General features: G+C 50.3%; 4 protein-coding genes across 4 annotated transcripts; 1 reads left to right on the top strand and 3 right to left on the bottom strand.

Moving 5' to 3' along the window:
• Positions 1-2,405: 2,405 nt before the first annotated feature.
• Positions 2,406-2,612, bottom strand: SPSK_11021 (uncharacterized protein; the record flags this gene model as incomplete). The annotated part of the gene is made up of 1 exon (XM_016737241.1): positions 2,406-2,612. One exon carries the CDS (start codon positions 2,610-2,612, stop codon positions 2,406-2,408), a length of 207 nt encoding a protein of 68 aa, XP_016589349.1.
• A 974-nt stretch (positions 2,613-3,586) lies between these two features.
• Positions 3,587-6,814, bottom strand: SPSK_02192 (uncharacterized protein; the record flags this gene model as incomplete). The annotated part of the gene is made up of 4 exons (XM_016729066.1): positions 3,587-4,931; positions 4,986-5,424; positions 5,515-6,539; positions 6,606-6,814. The coding sequence occupies 4 exons, from the start codon at positions 6,812-6,814 to the stop codon at positions 3,587-3,589; spliced, it is 3,018 nt and encodes a 1,005-aa protein (XP_016589348.1).
• Positions 6,815-11,056: 4,242 nt separating this feature from the next.
• Positions 11,057-12,757, bottom strand: SPSK_02410 (uncharacterized protein; the record flags this gene model as incomplete). The annotated part of the gene is made up of 1 exon (XM_016729282.1): positions 11,057-12,757. One exon carries the CDS (start codon positions 12,755-12,757, stop codon positions 11,057-11,059), a length of 1,701 nt encoding a protein of 566 aa, XP_016589347.1.
• A 3,047-nt stretch (positions 12,758-15,804) lies between these two features.
• On the top strand, positions 15,805-17,184 carry SPSK_02514 (FAD-binding protein domain containing protein; the record flags this gene model as incomplete). The annotated part of the gene is made up of 2 exons (XM_016729383.1): positions 15,805-15,921; positions 16,009-17,184. The coding sequence occupies 2 exons, from the start codon at positions 15,805-15,807 to the stop codon at positions 17,182-17,184; spliced, it is 1,293 nt and encodes a 430-aa protein (XP_016589346.1).
• Positions 17,185-17,455: the final 271 nt, after the last annotated feature.

Here is a 17,455-nt window from a genome sequence, read left to right as displayed (position 1 = left end):
CTTGCCTCAGTCCTCCCTGGACTGCTCCTCTTTCCGGTCTCTACGTGGATCTCTGTTTCCTCTTGCGGACTAGGCCTTGCTTGCGGCCTGCAACACCGGTGCAAAAGAAGCGACCTATCCAGCTTACCCTTTAAGAGGTAATTCAGGCGGCGAGGCTGTTAGCACAAGGTTTTGCACCTGGTATCTTAATTACAAAGCGTAAGTAGAGCCCAGCTCACATTTATTTTTGACAGTGTGCTGGCTGCTTTCGGGTCTGATCCTATGTAAGAAAGGAAAGGTCAGAGTCTCGCCGTCTACAGACCAAAGCAGCCTGGTATGGCCGTTGGAGGACAAAGTCGCCAGACTGCGAAAGGGAGCTTCATGCGCGGATAGCGTACCTTTATCACGTCCTCCAAAAACTATACACAAAACTCGGTTTTTAAGACAAACTGCCACGGTCTGAACAATGTCCGTTTCGTTTCCGCGAACTACTTGCAGTGTTTTAGCACCAACCTGGCCGAGATCGCCCACAAAAAGGCTGTCGGTTATACCGGGTAGCTTCCTAGCGTTGTAAGATGACACTCCCTTATCCCGTCTTTTCCGCCAAGCTCTCTTGTTTGCGCTTCTCTGTTGGGACTGTGAAGGAACCTATTTGGAGATCAAGTACGGTCTCAGGCGACACAAAAACGCTTCAAACTATTATGTGCTTCATGCTCGTGAGTGCTCTATTCTAAAGTCAATGTGTGCACCATGAGTCTCTGTTCGGCGCAGACGTATGACGTTCACGAATATAACCCAACTCTCCCAACATAAAAGAACACTCTCAAAGCGAGACAACATTGAGGTGGTGGCGCCGCTCAACACCACCACAAATTGACCAGTCCTGGACCAAAACAGCAGGCCATAAAGTTGAGGTATGCTCGTAGCCGAAATCTCAGTCTTCCTCCTCACCGTTTGTTTCCTAGCCTTCACGTACGGCACCACAGTATGTGAAAGTTTCACCACAGTTCCTCTGCAACGTAGGCGGGAAGCTGATGATTTCCGAGCGCTGCTACGGCATATTGGGCGGATGCATGGGCAACGAAAAGCCAATCAGAGGTAGAGCGATGGCCTACCAACGCAGACTGCTGTTCCCCATATGGTGGAGAGGCCCCATTTGTTTCGTGATTTTGGGTACAACGCATCACATTGATTCATTCATAGAACGAGGAGCTCTGTAAAGAGGCTATGAAATGCGGCAGACTGCAACAGGTAGAAAATATATTGTCCTTACTCCAAAATAGCCTGCTTTTCTACGCGGCTGTCTCCTTGTCTTTTCACTCTCATACGATGTATACGTTCCATAACGTCTTGTTCCTACAAACAAAGTACTACATTCGGTGCTTCCATCACCTCATGTGGCACTTCGTGCAGCACGAAGGTGGCGGAAGTGTGTGGGATCGACGGTTGTAGCGGGAGTAGGGAGAATTCCGAGGGAGTTGCATCGTGACCACTGTACCGTTTCTCTCGTGGCACCTGTTATTAAATATCACAACATACAAAGCCACGGCTTGCTCGGGTATTTAAATTTAAGCCAGCAGCAACCACAACGTACAAGGAACCTCATAGGGTAGCAAGCCCCTCCTAAATGTGAGTTCGTCGAAAGGGACATCGTTGCGTAGGCTCCTTCTGTGGGGCCGAGTGATTCAAAGTGGCTCAATATGGCTTGATTGTGTCTATTTCAGCATGCCTTCCACCTTTCCTCGCCTCATAAGAATCTAACCTATGACAAGCCCTGCGGTAAGTAGTGACACGATCCCTGCCCAAGTACCAACGAAAGCAGCAGGTCTCGGGTAAACGAGAATCCCAATAACAGGAAGATTACCAGTGAGGGGAGACCAGAAATCCACCAGAGTAACAGAACATTAGTTTCATATCTCTACCGCAGCACTCAAACAAGTGCACCAAATTGGGAGGAGGAGAAGCCATGAAAAAAAAACAGACAGAAGTATAAAATGAGCTCACAAAGGTAGAGACGCAAACACTGTCGCAGGCTCTGCCCGAGTTGTTTCCTGTTTGTAGAAATCGCTGCTGTCGCACATGTTCCAAATGGTGGCCAGGTTTCGGCGTGATCTTCGGTAGGGCGGATGAAAAATATGTTTTAGATGTGCGCTGGCCGACATCTCTGATATTTGCGTGTTTCTTTGTTAATTCGATTTGAGACTCTCTGTGGCAGATGTCATGCAGGGCAGACGCTCTGACTGCTCGTGTCTTGACTTAAAAGCCGGCAGCGGGAAGGCTTGGTAGCTTGTGGTTGATCCGGTTCTCACCGTTTGCGCGGAATGTCGATGTGATCACGACAGTCCCGCCTCCGCTACCGTAGCCCGTGCCTAAACAACAGCCGCTACTATCACCAATAATGCATACGAATTGTAGTGGAACTCATATCAAGAGTCGACGTCAGAGTCATATTCTTGTTCGTCGTGGCAGCCGCTGTTGGCATTTCTGAAAGTTGCTGCCATTGGTGGTTCTGATTTTGATGATGATTCTCTTGACGCATTGCGGCGGCGTTTCAGTGCTCTGGCTTTGAGTGAGATGTCGGCTATCTTGATGAGAGCCGAGATGATCTTGAAGATGTCCTTGAATGGAGCCATAAATTCGGAAATGAAAGGAGAGATTAGACCACAAAGCGTGTGATATGATAGGAGCATAGGTTACAGAGTATAGGTTCTCTAGGTAGGTGAAGTATGATACATGACGAAGGGGGGAACGTCGTGTCGCACGATTCCGTGATTTTCTATTTACGTATTTCCTTATCAGGTCGTACACTGTATTCCTCATAAAAAAGGTAGGAGTGAAGGTGCGCATTTACGGAGTGCGTATCGCGCTTTCCTTAGTATGAGTACACGCCTTCAGAGCAATCTCTTAGATCTATGCTACGAAGACATACATTTTGTGCTCGTTTTATTTATGTGCTTGAGAGGTCTCCCAATAACATTCCTTAGTTGGTCTCCATTCGAAGCAACAAGCTCGAGATATGTGAGCTCTCCGGCGTGTTAGCGGCGCTCTCGTTAGACAAATAGGAATTATCAAAGGTCCTCTGCCGACAAGAACCTTTGCTGCTGTCAAACAATTCGTGGGCTTTTGTTTATGTCACCATTGCTGCCCGTATGCAGTCATTAAATTCTATCCTGGCGGCAGCAACACAATCTCCAGGCTAGTGTCCGATTCACTTCTGGTGACAATATACCTGGTTGGAAAGTGCGATACACTGTGTCAGGGTGAAGAACAAATATTGAAATAACATGAGGTGCTGAAAGCGGCAGTCCACTCTATTGCGAAGAGGTGCGGAAAACTGCATTATCGCTACATTGTGAGCCCACACAACACGCCTACGCACCATGTTCCGACGACAAAAGGAAACACAAGAGGACCGAGTGGCTGGGCACCAACTTCGCGTACGTTCTCTTGCAAAATGTCAACAAATCGTCCCCAATAAGGACTGCTATCGTAGAAATACGGCTTGTGTTCAAGTCTCACTCTTTTCAACCATTTTCCTTTTTCTTTCTTTTATCAACACCTGCTTTTTGCCTCTAGACTTGACCGAACCATTCACTCCCAACACAATTTACTGATTCCATCCTGGGAATATTGCATCTCTATCTCGCAGCTCATGGTGCTCGGTCGTTGAGAAGCCGGATACGCCATGAAGGACGTTCCCTGCGGTCTGGGCCAGCCCGGACCGAACCTCTTCTCGTCCCATACTACCACCTGAAGCAGCGCCTTTCTCTGATTCTCCATTGCTCCCATCTGTGTCACCAAGCCACACATTCAGTCGCACGGCAGCCTTGAGCGCGCTGCCAGCGACATCCCAGTTCGTTAGACTCATCTGCACAGAACAGATGCTCAGCATGCTCTTGACAAAGAGGTCGCGTGATGTACCACCTGCACTAGAAATAATTAAAATCGTCACCCACATGAACACGCCCAGCAGAGTCTTCCAGGAAGTCAGCGAAACGTCCCAAGCAGCGGTCCACAGGTGAAGAAATTCATGAGGCTGAACGACCTCGCCGAAAGGCCGACGCCTAAGCACGGCACGAGCATAGATGATTGCAGCCTGTCGAACTACTTGGTAGAGTGGATCTGGTGCAGGAAGAGGGTGGCTTTGTGAAGACGCAGCGGTAGTTGCAGGAGCTGCCGTCGCCTGGCAGGTTGCGTTATTGGCTTGACTACCATTCGACTGGCCGTACACCACGAAGTGCGTGGGCCCATGCCGTGAGTTGAATGCAATCCCGCCGTCGCTTTCGTTTGCAGATATGGGCATGGATAGTAGACTGCCGCCAGCCAAGACTTGTGGCGTCGGTGTCGGCTGTTCCTGATACGGACTGCCACCCCGCCCTCGATGCCCTGTCAACAACCCAGGCGATGCAGACGACGTATGCTGCTGCTGAAGATCTTTGTCAAAAAAAGATGGCGATTGGGCAGTGAAATGTATGTTCTCTTCATGGTGTGGCTCTGCGTCGGACAAGACAATGGACGGACGATCGTCAGATATACATTGCGCCTCGGCAGCGACACTATCACCCTCTCGGTGGATTTGAAGGAGTTCCGGTGAATCCGCCGGCATACGCTGGATGCGGTCATGAATCCACTGTGCCGTTGTCTGCACCTTCTGCAAATCCTTTATCGTTGGGCGTGCAGGAAGAGCCAACACCGCAGTAATTAAGAACCGCATGTCATCGAGTATAGATGCGGTCGTTGGGTGAATGTCTAACGCCTCGGCACATTGTGCAAAAGACGGCTGTCCTGGAACTAAAGGAGTATTTTGAGAAACGCGGAATGGTGCCGGTGAGACATCTTCGTAGTCAAAGAGACCTTGGCTGGTCCCGTGGCCACCATTAAGTACTGGGCCTGTTTCCAGCACAAGAGCCACAGCCTGGTTATTACCGTGGATGGCGGACAGATGCATGACCCTGGATTGTTAGAACGGACAGCAGAAGAACGACGCTACCTAGAAAAGAACTTACGCCATAGTTAGCTTGCTGATCAAGCCGTTCATTCCTAGGTTCCGAAGGCCGCCACGATGGCGAATCATCTCACAAAGGCAACGCAGGTGTGTGTTTAAATTTTGTGTTTGACCCCAGTACCACTCAGCCATGATCCGGCGGATGACAGTGGTGATGGCATCATCAGAGGTGGATGTAGACGCGGGCCCGCCGTTGCCTCTATTAGAACTTCTTCCTTGAAGCTGTGCGTTGAGCATGTCAATGGCACGACCCTTGTGTGTCAGGGTAACCGCCTTGTCGAGGTGACCAGTCTCATACAGGAAACAGGACGACGTGTATATGGCCACCTGGGCCAGAAGAGGAGTTTGTAGACAATAAGGCGCATAAGTGTGCGTCCAAGGGCTCGAAAGATCTTTATTGCCGTCGAAGCAGGACTTGAACCGAGATAAAAGTTTCGCATCTGTAACGCAGTGTCAGATAGAAGGACAACAACAGAGATGTAAAAGTAAATGAGGAAAGTTAAGTAAAAATAAAGAACAAGGTGGCCTACATATTCGGTCAATATCATTATTGGCACACGTCACTTCCGCTGGTCTATGTCCTGAGTCGGTAATCCGGTCAGATACTTGGGACAGATTGGTCCCATGCAGCGAATTGCCACTGCTTGTGCTACTCCGGCTCCCGTTTCGGCTCCTGCTCTTTCCGTGACCGTCGGCACTGCTACTTCCGCTATGTCTATAATTGCCGGGAGCAGTCCATGTCAGAATGCGCAGCCATGCATAAAAGTCATTCATTTTGGCCGGGCCTGGGTCGTTTGTGCTGCCGCCGGTCAGTAGCCCATCCGGGTAGTTGTAGCGTGCATATAACAGCTGAAATGCACTTCTGAGCACATCATGCTGTATAATAGCTGCGTGGTCGAGGTCTATCAGACACACGTTGCCATTATTGCTGTCACTATGTCCTCCAAGCCCTTCGCAGTTGGTATTATCGAAGTGCTGCGTGGGAAATTCAGTTTGAGGGAAGGAGCCACCAAGAGCAGGCACGTGGCCCAGATCAATTAGTGTCGGTAGGACACTGTCCCCCTCGCTGTGATCCCTTATCTGTGCATCTGCCATGGCTATACGTATGCTCGATGTCGAGGCATCTGCGTCCGGACAGTCGTCGGTCGTCATCAGGTCTAGTTCCTGCCAGCGATCGAGTATTAGATCCGGTCCCAGCATGCTACTACCTGCAGCGGTTGCAGTTGCTGTGAAAGTATCCCATTGTTGTAGTTGCTGCCGCTGGTGGTCAAGTGAACTCGCTATAAAATGTACCTGGTTCGATATAGGATGTGCCGACGGAAGCAGAGGCGGCGACTCGAGGAGCGGGGATGGGAGTGAATTCGGGGAAGAACGCGTCATGTCATATCCTAGCTGCGGGAGCGCGTTTAGACGGGTTTGTCTGTGTCGGAGTTGGGTCGGTCGAAGCATCGGGCTACGGGTGTCGCAAAACTTGGCGAAGTCGTAATCTTGTGCTGGGAGGACAACCTTAAACGCCGGTTCACGAGGAACGGCTGGATTTCGCCGTCTGTGTGCCCTGTTAGATATGTAGATATAGGACATTGTCAAGACAAGGGCGGCAGCTTGTCACAACAAAACGCACTTGTTCTGCTTGTATTCGCATGCTGGCTGTGGATACCGCTTGATACAGTTTCCACAAGGTCGACCTTGGTCGCACTTTTGCTTCCGCCGCCGACACTCACTGCAACTGGTCGTTACACGCTCGGCACGTGGTGTCCGCACGCACACTTGCATATCTTCGGGCGCGGCAGGCAGGAGAGATGGTACCGGCATAAGCAGTGCGTGCGACATGGTGCTAGTGTTCGTATTTGATATCGAGAACTGGGACATGGGGAATGATGAGAGTAGGATGGCTGAGCTTGTCAGATTGAGAGAGGATTTCTGTAACTCGTCCGTTGTTACTGGCAACACTCTCCGGTCACACTCCTCGAGGTTTTCTTGCATTGTTTCACAGGCCGGCTGCTGATAGAAGGTAATGGGGCGGAGGAGAAAGAAGGGAAACCCGAGGGAAAGGGGATACAGAGAGCAGAGAGGGGTGGTTGAAATCATAAGAATTGGGCGAGCTGGATTTATGGTGCCGGCCGTGTGAGGTTATATGCACTTCTCCAGTCCATCAGTGTTTTGTGTTTACCTGCGAAGACAGCCTGCTAAATTTGGCCGCTATGGCATAGGCCTGCCTTATCGTCGATTTTGGCGCGTTCCCGTTCTGACAGTAATAGCATCTTACATTTTGTACTGCTCTTCTGGGCTTGTGTGTCTTTTAAACAGTGTGCCTCTTTTGGTCCTTTTTCCATATCTTCAGCATCGTGCTGTGTCGTTTTTTTTTTACCCGCTAATTTACCGATTGGGTTAATTGTTGACATTTTATTTCATTTACTGTCCACGCCATCCCGGTTAGGATGTTCCACAGCCAGGCCTCCCTAACAGCCGGACTGTCCTTGGCTCTAGTTCTGTTCGTAGGGCTGAAACGTTCTATTCCGCATCCCTCCCCCCACATCAAGAGGCAAGGCTGTTTCTTTAACACACCTTGTCAAGGCAGGAGGTCAGTTCTATCGTTGTTGGCTACGCCTAGCAGCCTTTACCTTGGCGCACCTCGACGATGAGCTGTTAGAGCCAGGCACTAGGTGGCTGGTGGAGAATTACGAGGCTATCTTACAAGGACAGATTGAGGGTGGGTGTGCGATGGTGCAAGAAAAACGCAGTGGGAATTGGCAGTAACGAATAAGGCACGGAGTACCGTCAAACGGAGTACCGTCAAAGAATGGAATAATTTAACTGCAGGGAAAGTCGAGAAAAGGCAGGCAATGGTATGACAACGGCGCCGGACGCTGCTATGCACATTGTCGGATTTGGGCCAGATGCGGCTTAGCAAAAGACATTATGTGTTGCCTGGGTTGCCAATGAGACGGAAAGCAACGATGGAGGGGCCAGATACGATAGACTGACAGCAGACTGGAAAACTAAGAAACATTGAGAGTGATGGTGGCCTGTTGTGAGATACTTTATGCAAAAATGGACCGGAGATACTTGCATCATTGAACGAAAGTAATAATGAGGCAACGTTTACAACGTCGCAGTTGACAGCTGTGCAGTGAGGATTTGCCACCGTCTGAGAATTAAAGTTGTCGCTGTTCCATTGGCGACGCTGACGTGAGATCCTTGGTCATCCGAAGAGGAAATCGGCACGAGAAGGACAGATGGGAGGGACATAAACATGACATAAACACCACATAGATACCCACGGGCATCAAAGAGGCATGGCACATACGGTAGCGAGGCGTAAGAGCATGGTCACATACGGAGTACTGCATCATATTTTAGGAGACTGTGACAAGGCAAACTGACTTCAAATTTACAAGGACAGCAACCAACGGCAACGGCCCAATGACAAGCAGCAATGGTCAAGTTCGTCGAAGGCGCGCCATCGGTGAACGTAGTAGTCGAGCTCTCACACTTACCTTGCAACACTAGCACATCCCCCAGTATCACTCTGTCTATGTGGCTGCAACTGCGGACGGTCTAGACCAAGCTCTGGCGTACCAGGGCCACCCAATCCCCAAATTAGACTTCATCTTGACGCGGGGGGACGATACAAGGCAGCTCAAAAGGAGCATGTGACAGCCACTGACTGTGTTCTAGGTCGGAGCATAAAAAAAAAGAAACTGACAAACCAAACGCAATAATAGTTCAAGGGTTGAGAAGCACAGCCCAACGGTTTCAAGAGGCTTCACAGTCCAGTTGAACGAAAACAAAATATGCCTAAAAACGCCACAAAAGCCACGAAAGCCAAAAATTTCAGAAAAAACTCATTACAAAATGTAAGAATAACCGAAAACCGCCCAGCTGCCAACCTTGACTTAAGCGAGCACCGTCAGATGTGTCGTCATCTGGAAGTGAGACGGCGAGTCCTGCACACACCGACAGTCCAGTGTGTTGGTGCATATCTACGCTCATGAAGCGTTCGGCCCATATAGGTCTAACAGTCAACTGCCGTTTTTTCTTCGGAAAATGCCGACACAGCCATTAAACCATGATCGCAAATATTGTCACGATCAAAATGGCATGCAAAGGGACTGACAAGACCTGGAAAAACACAACGAACAAGGGGCTGCCAAGACCAGCCATTGTTGTGCGCGCGGTAGCCAAATTCAAAGGCCTCAAAAGATGGGCGGAAGCTGTCGAACGGGGTAGCTGTGTGTATAATTATTTTTATTATTGCCAGTAAAAGCGTACGTCTCTCCTGGTTTGATGGAATCACAGGTGGATTCAGCAAGCTGGGTTGACGGTAGAGCTTTGTTAAGGTAGGTAGTATTCTAATGGTGAGAAATCCTAGTTCAGCATTGAGCAGTCACACAAGACGAAACAAGGGGCTTACTGGTAAAAGACTAACTAGAGCTTTTGATCAGGTCGATTTCTTGACTTCATGCCAAGAGGGTAGCTGTAAAATAATAAACCTATACGAATGCTTAGTGACAATATCTTCGTGAGTAAGCCCGTATACTCTTGTTGAAAGTACAACATCATGTTAACGGATATGCAAGAAAAAATATGGCTGGACTCATAGCAAATCGCACTGCTAAGACCGTCTACCACCACAGCTCATGTCCTACAAAATATAATACATCGCGATAAGGAAGGTAAAACTTTGCGAAATGAACGGGTCCTTTCCCCATCGGCAGCATGTATTGTCATCGATGCCAGGCTGGAGTCGTATCGAGTAGGTATAATGAATAACGAATTAAGGAATGGAATATGAATAATACGGTGCCGAACAATAAATAAGTGAAGGAATATCATAGCCATGATAACATCACACTAAGAAATATTTGAAGTACAACATAGTTACTATTGCGTTTACGAGTTGCCTGGTGAGATGCACGGTAGTGTACGAGCTCGCCATGCCACGTCTTGGCTGATTGAGAAAGATCTATTAGTGCAGAGTATGGCGTGTAATACAACCGAAAACGGCAGCGATCGCATTCGACCCGCTGCCCCTGGGTATGTGTGCGAGATAAAAGGATGAATAAGAAAAAAAGACAGACCCAATAAATAAGTATCGGGCCGCAACACACTGGGCAGCACTCATTCACAATCAATATTTACTGCATGGAGTAAAACTGCAAAGAAAAATCAAACACACACATATATATATAAGAAGGGAAAGGAGACAAGAGAAAAAAGCGAAACAATAAAATGCTTGATTGTAAAGAACATATTCACTCCGCTCCTCAGCTGTGCGATATGAACCGTTTGACACCAGTGTCTCTTGTGGCAGCTGAAGCCCAGCCCTTGGTACTGAATGTGTGCACCACAGGCCGTCGCCTCGCGTATGTCCATGCCTCCCTCCTGGAATTTCAGCCCTGTGGACGGTATCCTGCTCCAGTTTCATGTTGAGGCTCCGGGTATGCCTCTTGCTACAGACTACAGACTCTTGTTCCCCAAGTATTCCTTTCGAAAGCCCCCTCCCCCTAAGAAAACAATGCACACCTACGCCTTCCAGTTTTGATTTTCCTACACCAAAGAATCACGTAGAACGTAAGAAACTACCGTGAAACATCATCCGAAGTAGGTATTCTCTGCGAAACGTACAACGGATGCAACGCCTCGAGAACCAGCAAGCGCGGATCTTCATTGGGCACTATTAATAACGTGCAATGCCGCATCATTTGTCATGTCTGCGCCCCGTCGAACAGTTCGTCAAGTTTGCCATGTAATTAGGGATTTGTAAAGCTTGTTCTACGGGCCTTGATCAAAGCCAAATCAATATGCCCGTCTTCTCTTGAGTAAAGTTTGGCTTGTCCGCCGACTAATCCTATTGAAACAAACGTGACGTGCCGCGTGGGGGCTTTCCAGAATGCGATGATCTTTGCCATTTCGCGCGACTAACAATGTATTGCAATTGAGATACAGGAACAAAATAAACAATAGAAAGTCGAAGGAAAAGTATTGGAAACTTTTATTTACAAAGCATCCGTTATATAGACCATCACTATGATCCGCTCAGAAAATGCAACGACATGTTCCATCACCAGTCTAAGTTACTCGAACGTACCGAGATAGTATCGGGAACGCCCTGGCTGCCTGGTAGCCAACCGAGTAATTTTCCAGGTTGCGGATGTGCGCCTCAAAGATTGGATTCAGTGTCAGCCGCTTCCCATCCGCACATTCTATGAAAGTGTGTGCCTCAGTGAAGGGCCAGTTGAGTGACAGCGTGTTCCCGATCACGAAGCGCAAGAGTTCAAACGCACTATAGTCGCCGCTGCGGATGAGGCTGTCTCGAACATCCGGCCAGATGATTATGTCGACCCATGCCGGGTGCGGAACACGGCGTTGCAACTGTGTTGGTTTCAAATAGTCGGGAATAGCTTCGTAGTTTTCCTTGGTAGGGCAAAGACACCATCGCAGATATATAGCCAATTTATATAGGAAAGACAAGCGGCCCGTCAAGTTCTTCAACGGGGACTTCCAAACCACATGGGTGGCCACTGCGGCAAGAACAGGTCGTGACGCAATTAGAGAGGCGGCTTCGCCGTCTCCAGCAGAGGACGAGTCAGCTAGCGAGGGCGGGTTAGTAGCCGCAGCAGCTACCGCAGATGCTCTGGCAGCTGCTTTCAAAGATGAGGCAGATAAAATAGAGGACGCGCCCCCTGCCGAAGCCGCTGCTAATGCTTGGAGCAGTTCCTCTCCCATCACGCTATTACTCAGTGTACCACTGGAAGCTGAGCCGTTACGGGCCGACCGCGGCCTGTTGTCTGTACTCAGAGGCGACATGAGACCCTCGATGCTGGGAAATACCGGCTGACAAAACTCGTTTGTGCTGTAACGCTGGACAAGTGCCTGGCTTGTGATGAGTACCAGTTTATCCAGCTCTGTCGCTACAGGCATATTAAGTGGCAGCACCATCCAATCTGGCATTCCGGACCTAGATGCAGAGTACCGGCTAGCAAGATAGTAGGGCATGTAGGACAGGTTGGTCAAGAACGGCGAGGGTGGGGTTGCTCCGTACAAGGCTTGATATCGCTGGATGTTTTGGCGGTAAAAAGGAGCTTGGCTCCGTTGCTCGTGCCGATGTTCGCTCTGGTGCTGCAACGGTTCGTGCTGATGGTAAGTATGGTCGATTGCGGCCGGAAAGTCGGGGTACAGTGGCTGCGCACCGAACACATCGTCAACATCCACAGGAATATGCCCGTCGATTTCAGGGTTGTCGAGAAGCTGGAATGCTGTGGTGTCAAAAAAGTCGAGCTGCACGTTGCCAACCGAGTGAGTAAGTGAATGACCATCAGATGCTGTGGACGACCCGCTCGAAACCGATCTCAGGGGTGTGGCTCTATCAGGTATCGTATTGTTTCTAGCTTGGCTCGTCGCTGGAAGTAACATCGGCAGAAACGACACCGCCGGGACCGCAGACACGTCCAGAACCGAGACAGCGCCGCAGAGGTCCTGGGCCGGCGATGTTGAGCCCGCGTCTTGGTCTGCTCCTCTGCCGTCGTCATTGTTGCCCTCGAGTACGCGAAGCCTGGCGTGGCTTACATCGAGGCTGTCTTTGAGCCGCGCAACCTCAGCTTCAAGTTCGGCAATGTAGAGTCGCTTTTTCTGGCGCCAATGTTGCTGGTTGGTGCGGTCAATTGCACGCTTTTTCTCGACCTGAGAAGGCGTCAGGTTGCAGACGCGCCGGCGGGCGCGAGCCGCCGCGTTAGTGTCAGCGACGCCGATTTTTGTATCGTTACCGGGCATTGCCGTGGTCTCCAACACGGATAAGGCCGGGCCAGAGTTCACGGGTGCGTTGTATGGGATGTCGTTGAAACGGCTGTGGGACTGGACTTCGTTTTATCCATCGGTCATGCACTAACACAGGTCGTGATTGCACATCACAGAATACAGGGACAAAGCAGGGGCAAGTTCGATAAGACAGATAGGATACGGGGAGAATAAAACCAGTGCCGAGGAGATGGCCGTCGAGAAGTGACGTGGAGCAAAAAAAGAAAATAAGGAGGGAAAGCGAAGTCTTGAGATTGGCCGTGGAGGCCGGGCGAGGTCTTGTAGACTGCGTCTGTCGATGGTATGCTTATTGAACTGACCTGACTAGACTGCAATCACGTCTTTGCATTTTGCGAATGCTCATGCAGCAAGAAATTACGTGTGGTTGCACATCTTCCTCTTCTCGAAGGCAAGTAATTCGCACAACATATTCGTTGGAGTCCAGCATAATCGGTGCAGATGGCTGAGGCACCCCAGCTTCTGGAAGTCTCTTGTTGCTGTTTCCCCAAAGTCCCAATTGTGCAATTGCGGATCATGTTGACGAACGTGGCCCGGTTAGGTTAAGTCAGGTCGACATCTGTCATGTTAGCGTCTGAATCGCTGGGTTGTGCTCCACTTTAACGGCGTGCGATGATTGCAGACCTGTGTAAGTCGAAAGGATAGACTTTGGCGGCGGTCCAGTTGAGCGCAGACGTATTGCCCAAAGTGAGCAAGGCTGGTAGTCTGGGCGCGTTTCTGGAGGCTCGTAGGATCTCAGAACTTGGTACAACACGAGCTTTTACCGCCTTAACGACATTGCGGCAGCTATATTCTGAGGGATGAGAAAATGACTGACTACAGTAGGACCATTGAGTCAATATCTGAGACCGTTATGGGTGGAAAGAGGATGATGGGCATGCTCTCAAATGAACAGCCTGAAGTGTACGACAAATCCTATCAACACTACGTATGAAAGGATAGAAGCCGCAGTCCCACGAAGCCGACGAGACAATGTCCAACGAGAAGCTATTTGTTCCAATCTCGTCAGTTTGGTATATTTCCTCACTTCGTGCGTCCGGCTATCAAGCATCCATTGGCGGTTAAAAAACCGTGACACCCTACCCACTCCCAATTGGAAGGCGCAGTTGTAAGCACGCTCTCTGCTATCGGGGCAGTCTTTTTCGCCGAGCACGCATGCTGTCGCCGAGCAGGCCAGTACGTTTTTCATCCTAACCGATGGTATGGACGTGTGAGTTTTCTACTCAAGAAGCAATTAAGCGAGATGCGCGATGGTGATATGACCATCTTCCGAAACAGCCACCGACTGACAAATCAACCACATGGAGGCCATGTACTTCTGCTCCGGAAGCACTTACAATGTGATTAACGACGCCGGAGGTCTCACGTCGAGCTCTAGAGCGGTGGTGCCGCAGGTACGACGAATGTTACCGGCGTCATAGCTCTTTCTCTCCTTTATCTTATTCTCATTCTCTCTCGCCCCACCCAACAACATGTGAGAATGACATAAAACATTTCAAAAAGAAATAAAACCAACCCTGCAAGCAACGTGCCCCGCACTAACTCGGTAGTTAAAGCTTAAAAACGTAACGTACAAAGGATAATTATGAACCGCCTTATGTCGGGAGCCTTAACAAGCCGGGCTTCTGTACTATCTTACGTCCGTACACGCGAGTAAAAATTCATATCGTCGTAAGACGGCGCGTCTTCCCTTCGTCAAATTCTTACCAGTTATATTCGACTCTTCTTTCCTTTTTCGCTCCCGTATGTCAAATTGACCCCTCCTTCCTCTTTTTTGACAACGAACCAAGAGTGCCTTCCAGAGTGCCTTCCAGAGTGCCTTCCTAAACGGGTATTGGAATCACAACGGTAACGTTGTCATTAACGAAAAAACCGAGTGTACTACAGTATGACGGTACCAAACACCTATAGTCGCTGCCTTGATTTATTTGAACCTTCTCTTGCAGATCAGCCAGGCCGTAACAAGGAAACAGAACAACACCGAACGGAAAGGATATACTGAAATGCATGCGCCCAGAGATATGAAAGGTGCGCGACCCAAATACCGGATTCTTCAACCCCAAATCTACGCAAGCTTCTCAAGCGAACCGTCCGTCCTCAGAAGAATCCGTGTGTAAAGGTAGTCATACCTTGTACAACGTACTCCGTACGACCATTTCCAGTACACAATGCAGACAAGTAAAAGACAGTTTGACACCCTACGGACCGCTGGTAGTTTGAAGAGCAAATGTTCATTCACCTTCACTTTGGCTTGCCTTCTTTTGCCCGTCTTGCGTGCCTCTTGCGCTAACACTCCCACTTTTAACCAGTAACCAGCCAGAGCTTCAGGCGGATTTCCAGGTCGCCTCGCCCTTATTTCCCTGAAAGCCTGGCTCCTTGGCTCGATTCCCGCCCGCCATGGCTACCCCTCTTGTGCAGAAATCCCGCCAACCCGGTTCACGGCTAATGCCGCGGGTTTCGAGTCCCAGAATGCTGGGACCAACAGGTCCAGTCGCCATCACCAAGTACATCCGTCTCGTGTCGATTTCAGCCTGGTATTTGCTTTGGCAAACGACGGGCGAGAACATCAGGCAACTAGCTGCTCGACCAGGAAACTCTGCACAACCTGCGTCTCGGATAGACACACCAGGAACAAAATGGGCGACATAGGACCAGTAATAACGACATTAGAAAAGTACGCGGTAATTAAGATCTAGCCTGGAGACCATGGATGCCCCGCTTACCCATTTCCCCTTCCCATCTTCGGCCGAGAATCCATGCCGCCTTTCTATCCCACTGTCGTTCCCTATGTAGCGGATGAACCCAGTGCTTCTTCAACCCAACGTCAGCTGCTAGCGGGGAGTTCCCTCCATTGCAAATATCTTTGGCACCCAAGTCTCTCTACTTCGTTCTTCAAACACAAACGGAAACATCTCCATGCTCGAGATTGACGCCGCGCGAGGCTTGTGTTTCATCAAAGTGCCATCTCCGAGCCCGCCCCCAACCTTCCGTTCACATCTACAAGCATGGCTTCAACCGGGCCTGGTTCCAAGGTGGCCATTGTGGGTTCCGGCCTGACCGGCCTCCTCGCTGCTCATGGCTTGAAGAAGGTGGGACAGACCCAAGCTCCCGGACTTTTCAGGGTGACACCACAACAGCAATAATCCGCTGCAGGTGCAACAAAAGACTGAAACTGACTCCCCATGTGAACGCGCACCCGCGCTCAACAGAATGGTTTTGACGTCGCTATCTTTGATAGCGAGACGCATATTGACGCCCGCCCCCGCGACTGGACCATTGTCCTGCACTGGGCGTTACCCGTCATGCAGGCTCTGCTTCCTGACGATGTTGCCGCGAAACTACCGCGCGCCATTTGCAACCCCAACCTAGAGTTTGACACCAATGCCGAAAGCTTTCCCGTGTACAACGGCGTGACTGGTGCTCTGATGTTTGCCAGCCCCATGCCCGGGTCGCGCCGCATTTCGCGCCAGCGCCTACGCAGTGTCTTAGCCGAGGGGCTCGAAATCCAATGGGACAAGAAACTCCAGAACATCGCCAGAAACAGCAATGAAAGCAACAACTCTCCCGCGGCCCTGACGCTTGCTTTTGAAGACGGCTCTACTTTCGCCGCGGACTTTGTTTTGGGAGCAGATGGTGCACACTCCCGCGTACGCGAGATCGTCGTCGACGATGCCGAAAAGGCCCGCAGCACGCTGTCTGGTCTGCTATTTGCCACGGCCATCGTCAACTACGGCGATGCCGCCAAAGTCAAGACTGTCACTGACGCGCACCCAGTTGCCGCTGCCGCGATGGGAACCGACGCCGTTGGCGGGTGTGGTGTGCTGTACGTTAACGATGGCTCCGACGGCGCCGCTGTGCGAGACCTCGCCGACTGGACCACCTTCTGGGTCAAAATCTGGCAAGGCCACCTCGATAAGGCCGTTCATGGCCAGGAGGCCATCGATCTGCTAAAAAATAGCGAAAGCTCCAAGAAGCTAGCGGCGCCTTTCAACCAGCAGATTGAGTGGACACCGGAGGGCTCTGTATGCTACATTGATGAGATGAAATACTGGGTCCCCGTCCCATTTTCCGGTACTGAGGCAACCCAGGACGCCCGCGTGACGCTGGCCGGTGACGCCGTTCATCCAATGCTGATCTACCGCGGCCAAGGCTTCCAGCACGCCATCATCGATGTTGACAACTACATTAAAGCTCTGGTGGCTACGCGGGACGCAAACTGGGACGCAGAAATGCGGCGGCGCGAGATTGGCGCCTACAACGCCGAAGCCATTGAACGCGGTGCCAAGGCCGTCAACCAGTCTGTCCAGGAGGCCGCTCTATCTTTCGATGTTGAGAAGGTGAGCAAAATGCTCATGGCGCGACAGGGACATGGCCGTTCAGCGTAATGCCTCGGCTGAACAAAAAAAGGCGGCGGAGGCGGCGGAAAGAATGGTTGGCTTCCTGACACTGGTCAGCGGCAGTTTATTATTCTGTTCTTTTATTCTTCTTTTTCTTTGCATACCTCTCAGCTTTCGTCTCCTCTTTGTTTTTTTCCTGTGCCCGCTCAGCTGTGGCCGTAACATGCTACCTATACCTCATATAACAGTGTTATAACAAAGTTATACGAATAAGCATGTCGTACAATTTGGTGATCAATACTTATTGTATCTTTGGCTT

This window comes from Sporothrix schenckii (assembly GCF_000961545.1).
Source record: "Sporothrix schenckii 1099-18 chromosome Unknown Cont43, whole genome shotgun sequence".
Classification (NCBI taxonomy): domain Eukaryota; kingdom Fungi; phylum Ascomycota; class Sordariomycetes; order Ophiostomatales; family Ophiostomataceae; genus Sporothrix; species Sporothrix schenckii.
This window is presented reverse-complemented; position numbering and strand designations above follow the sequence as displayed.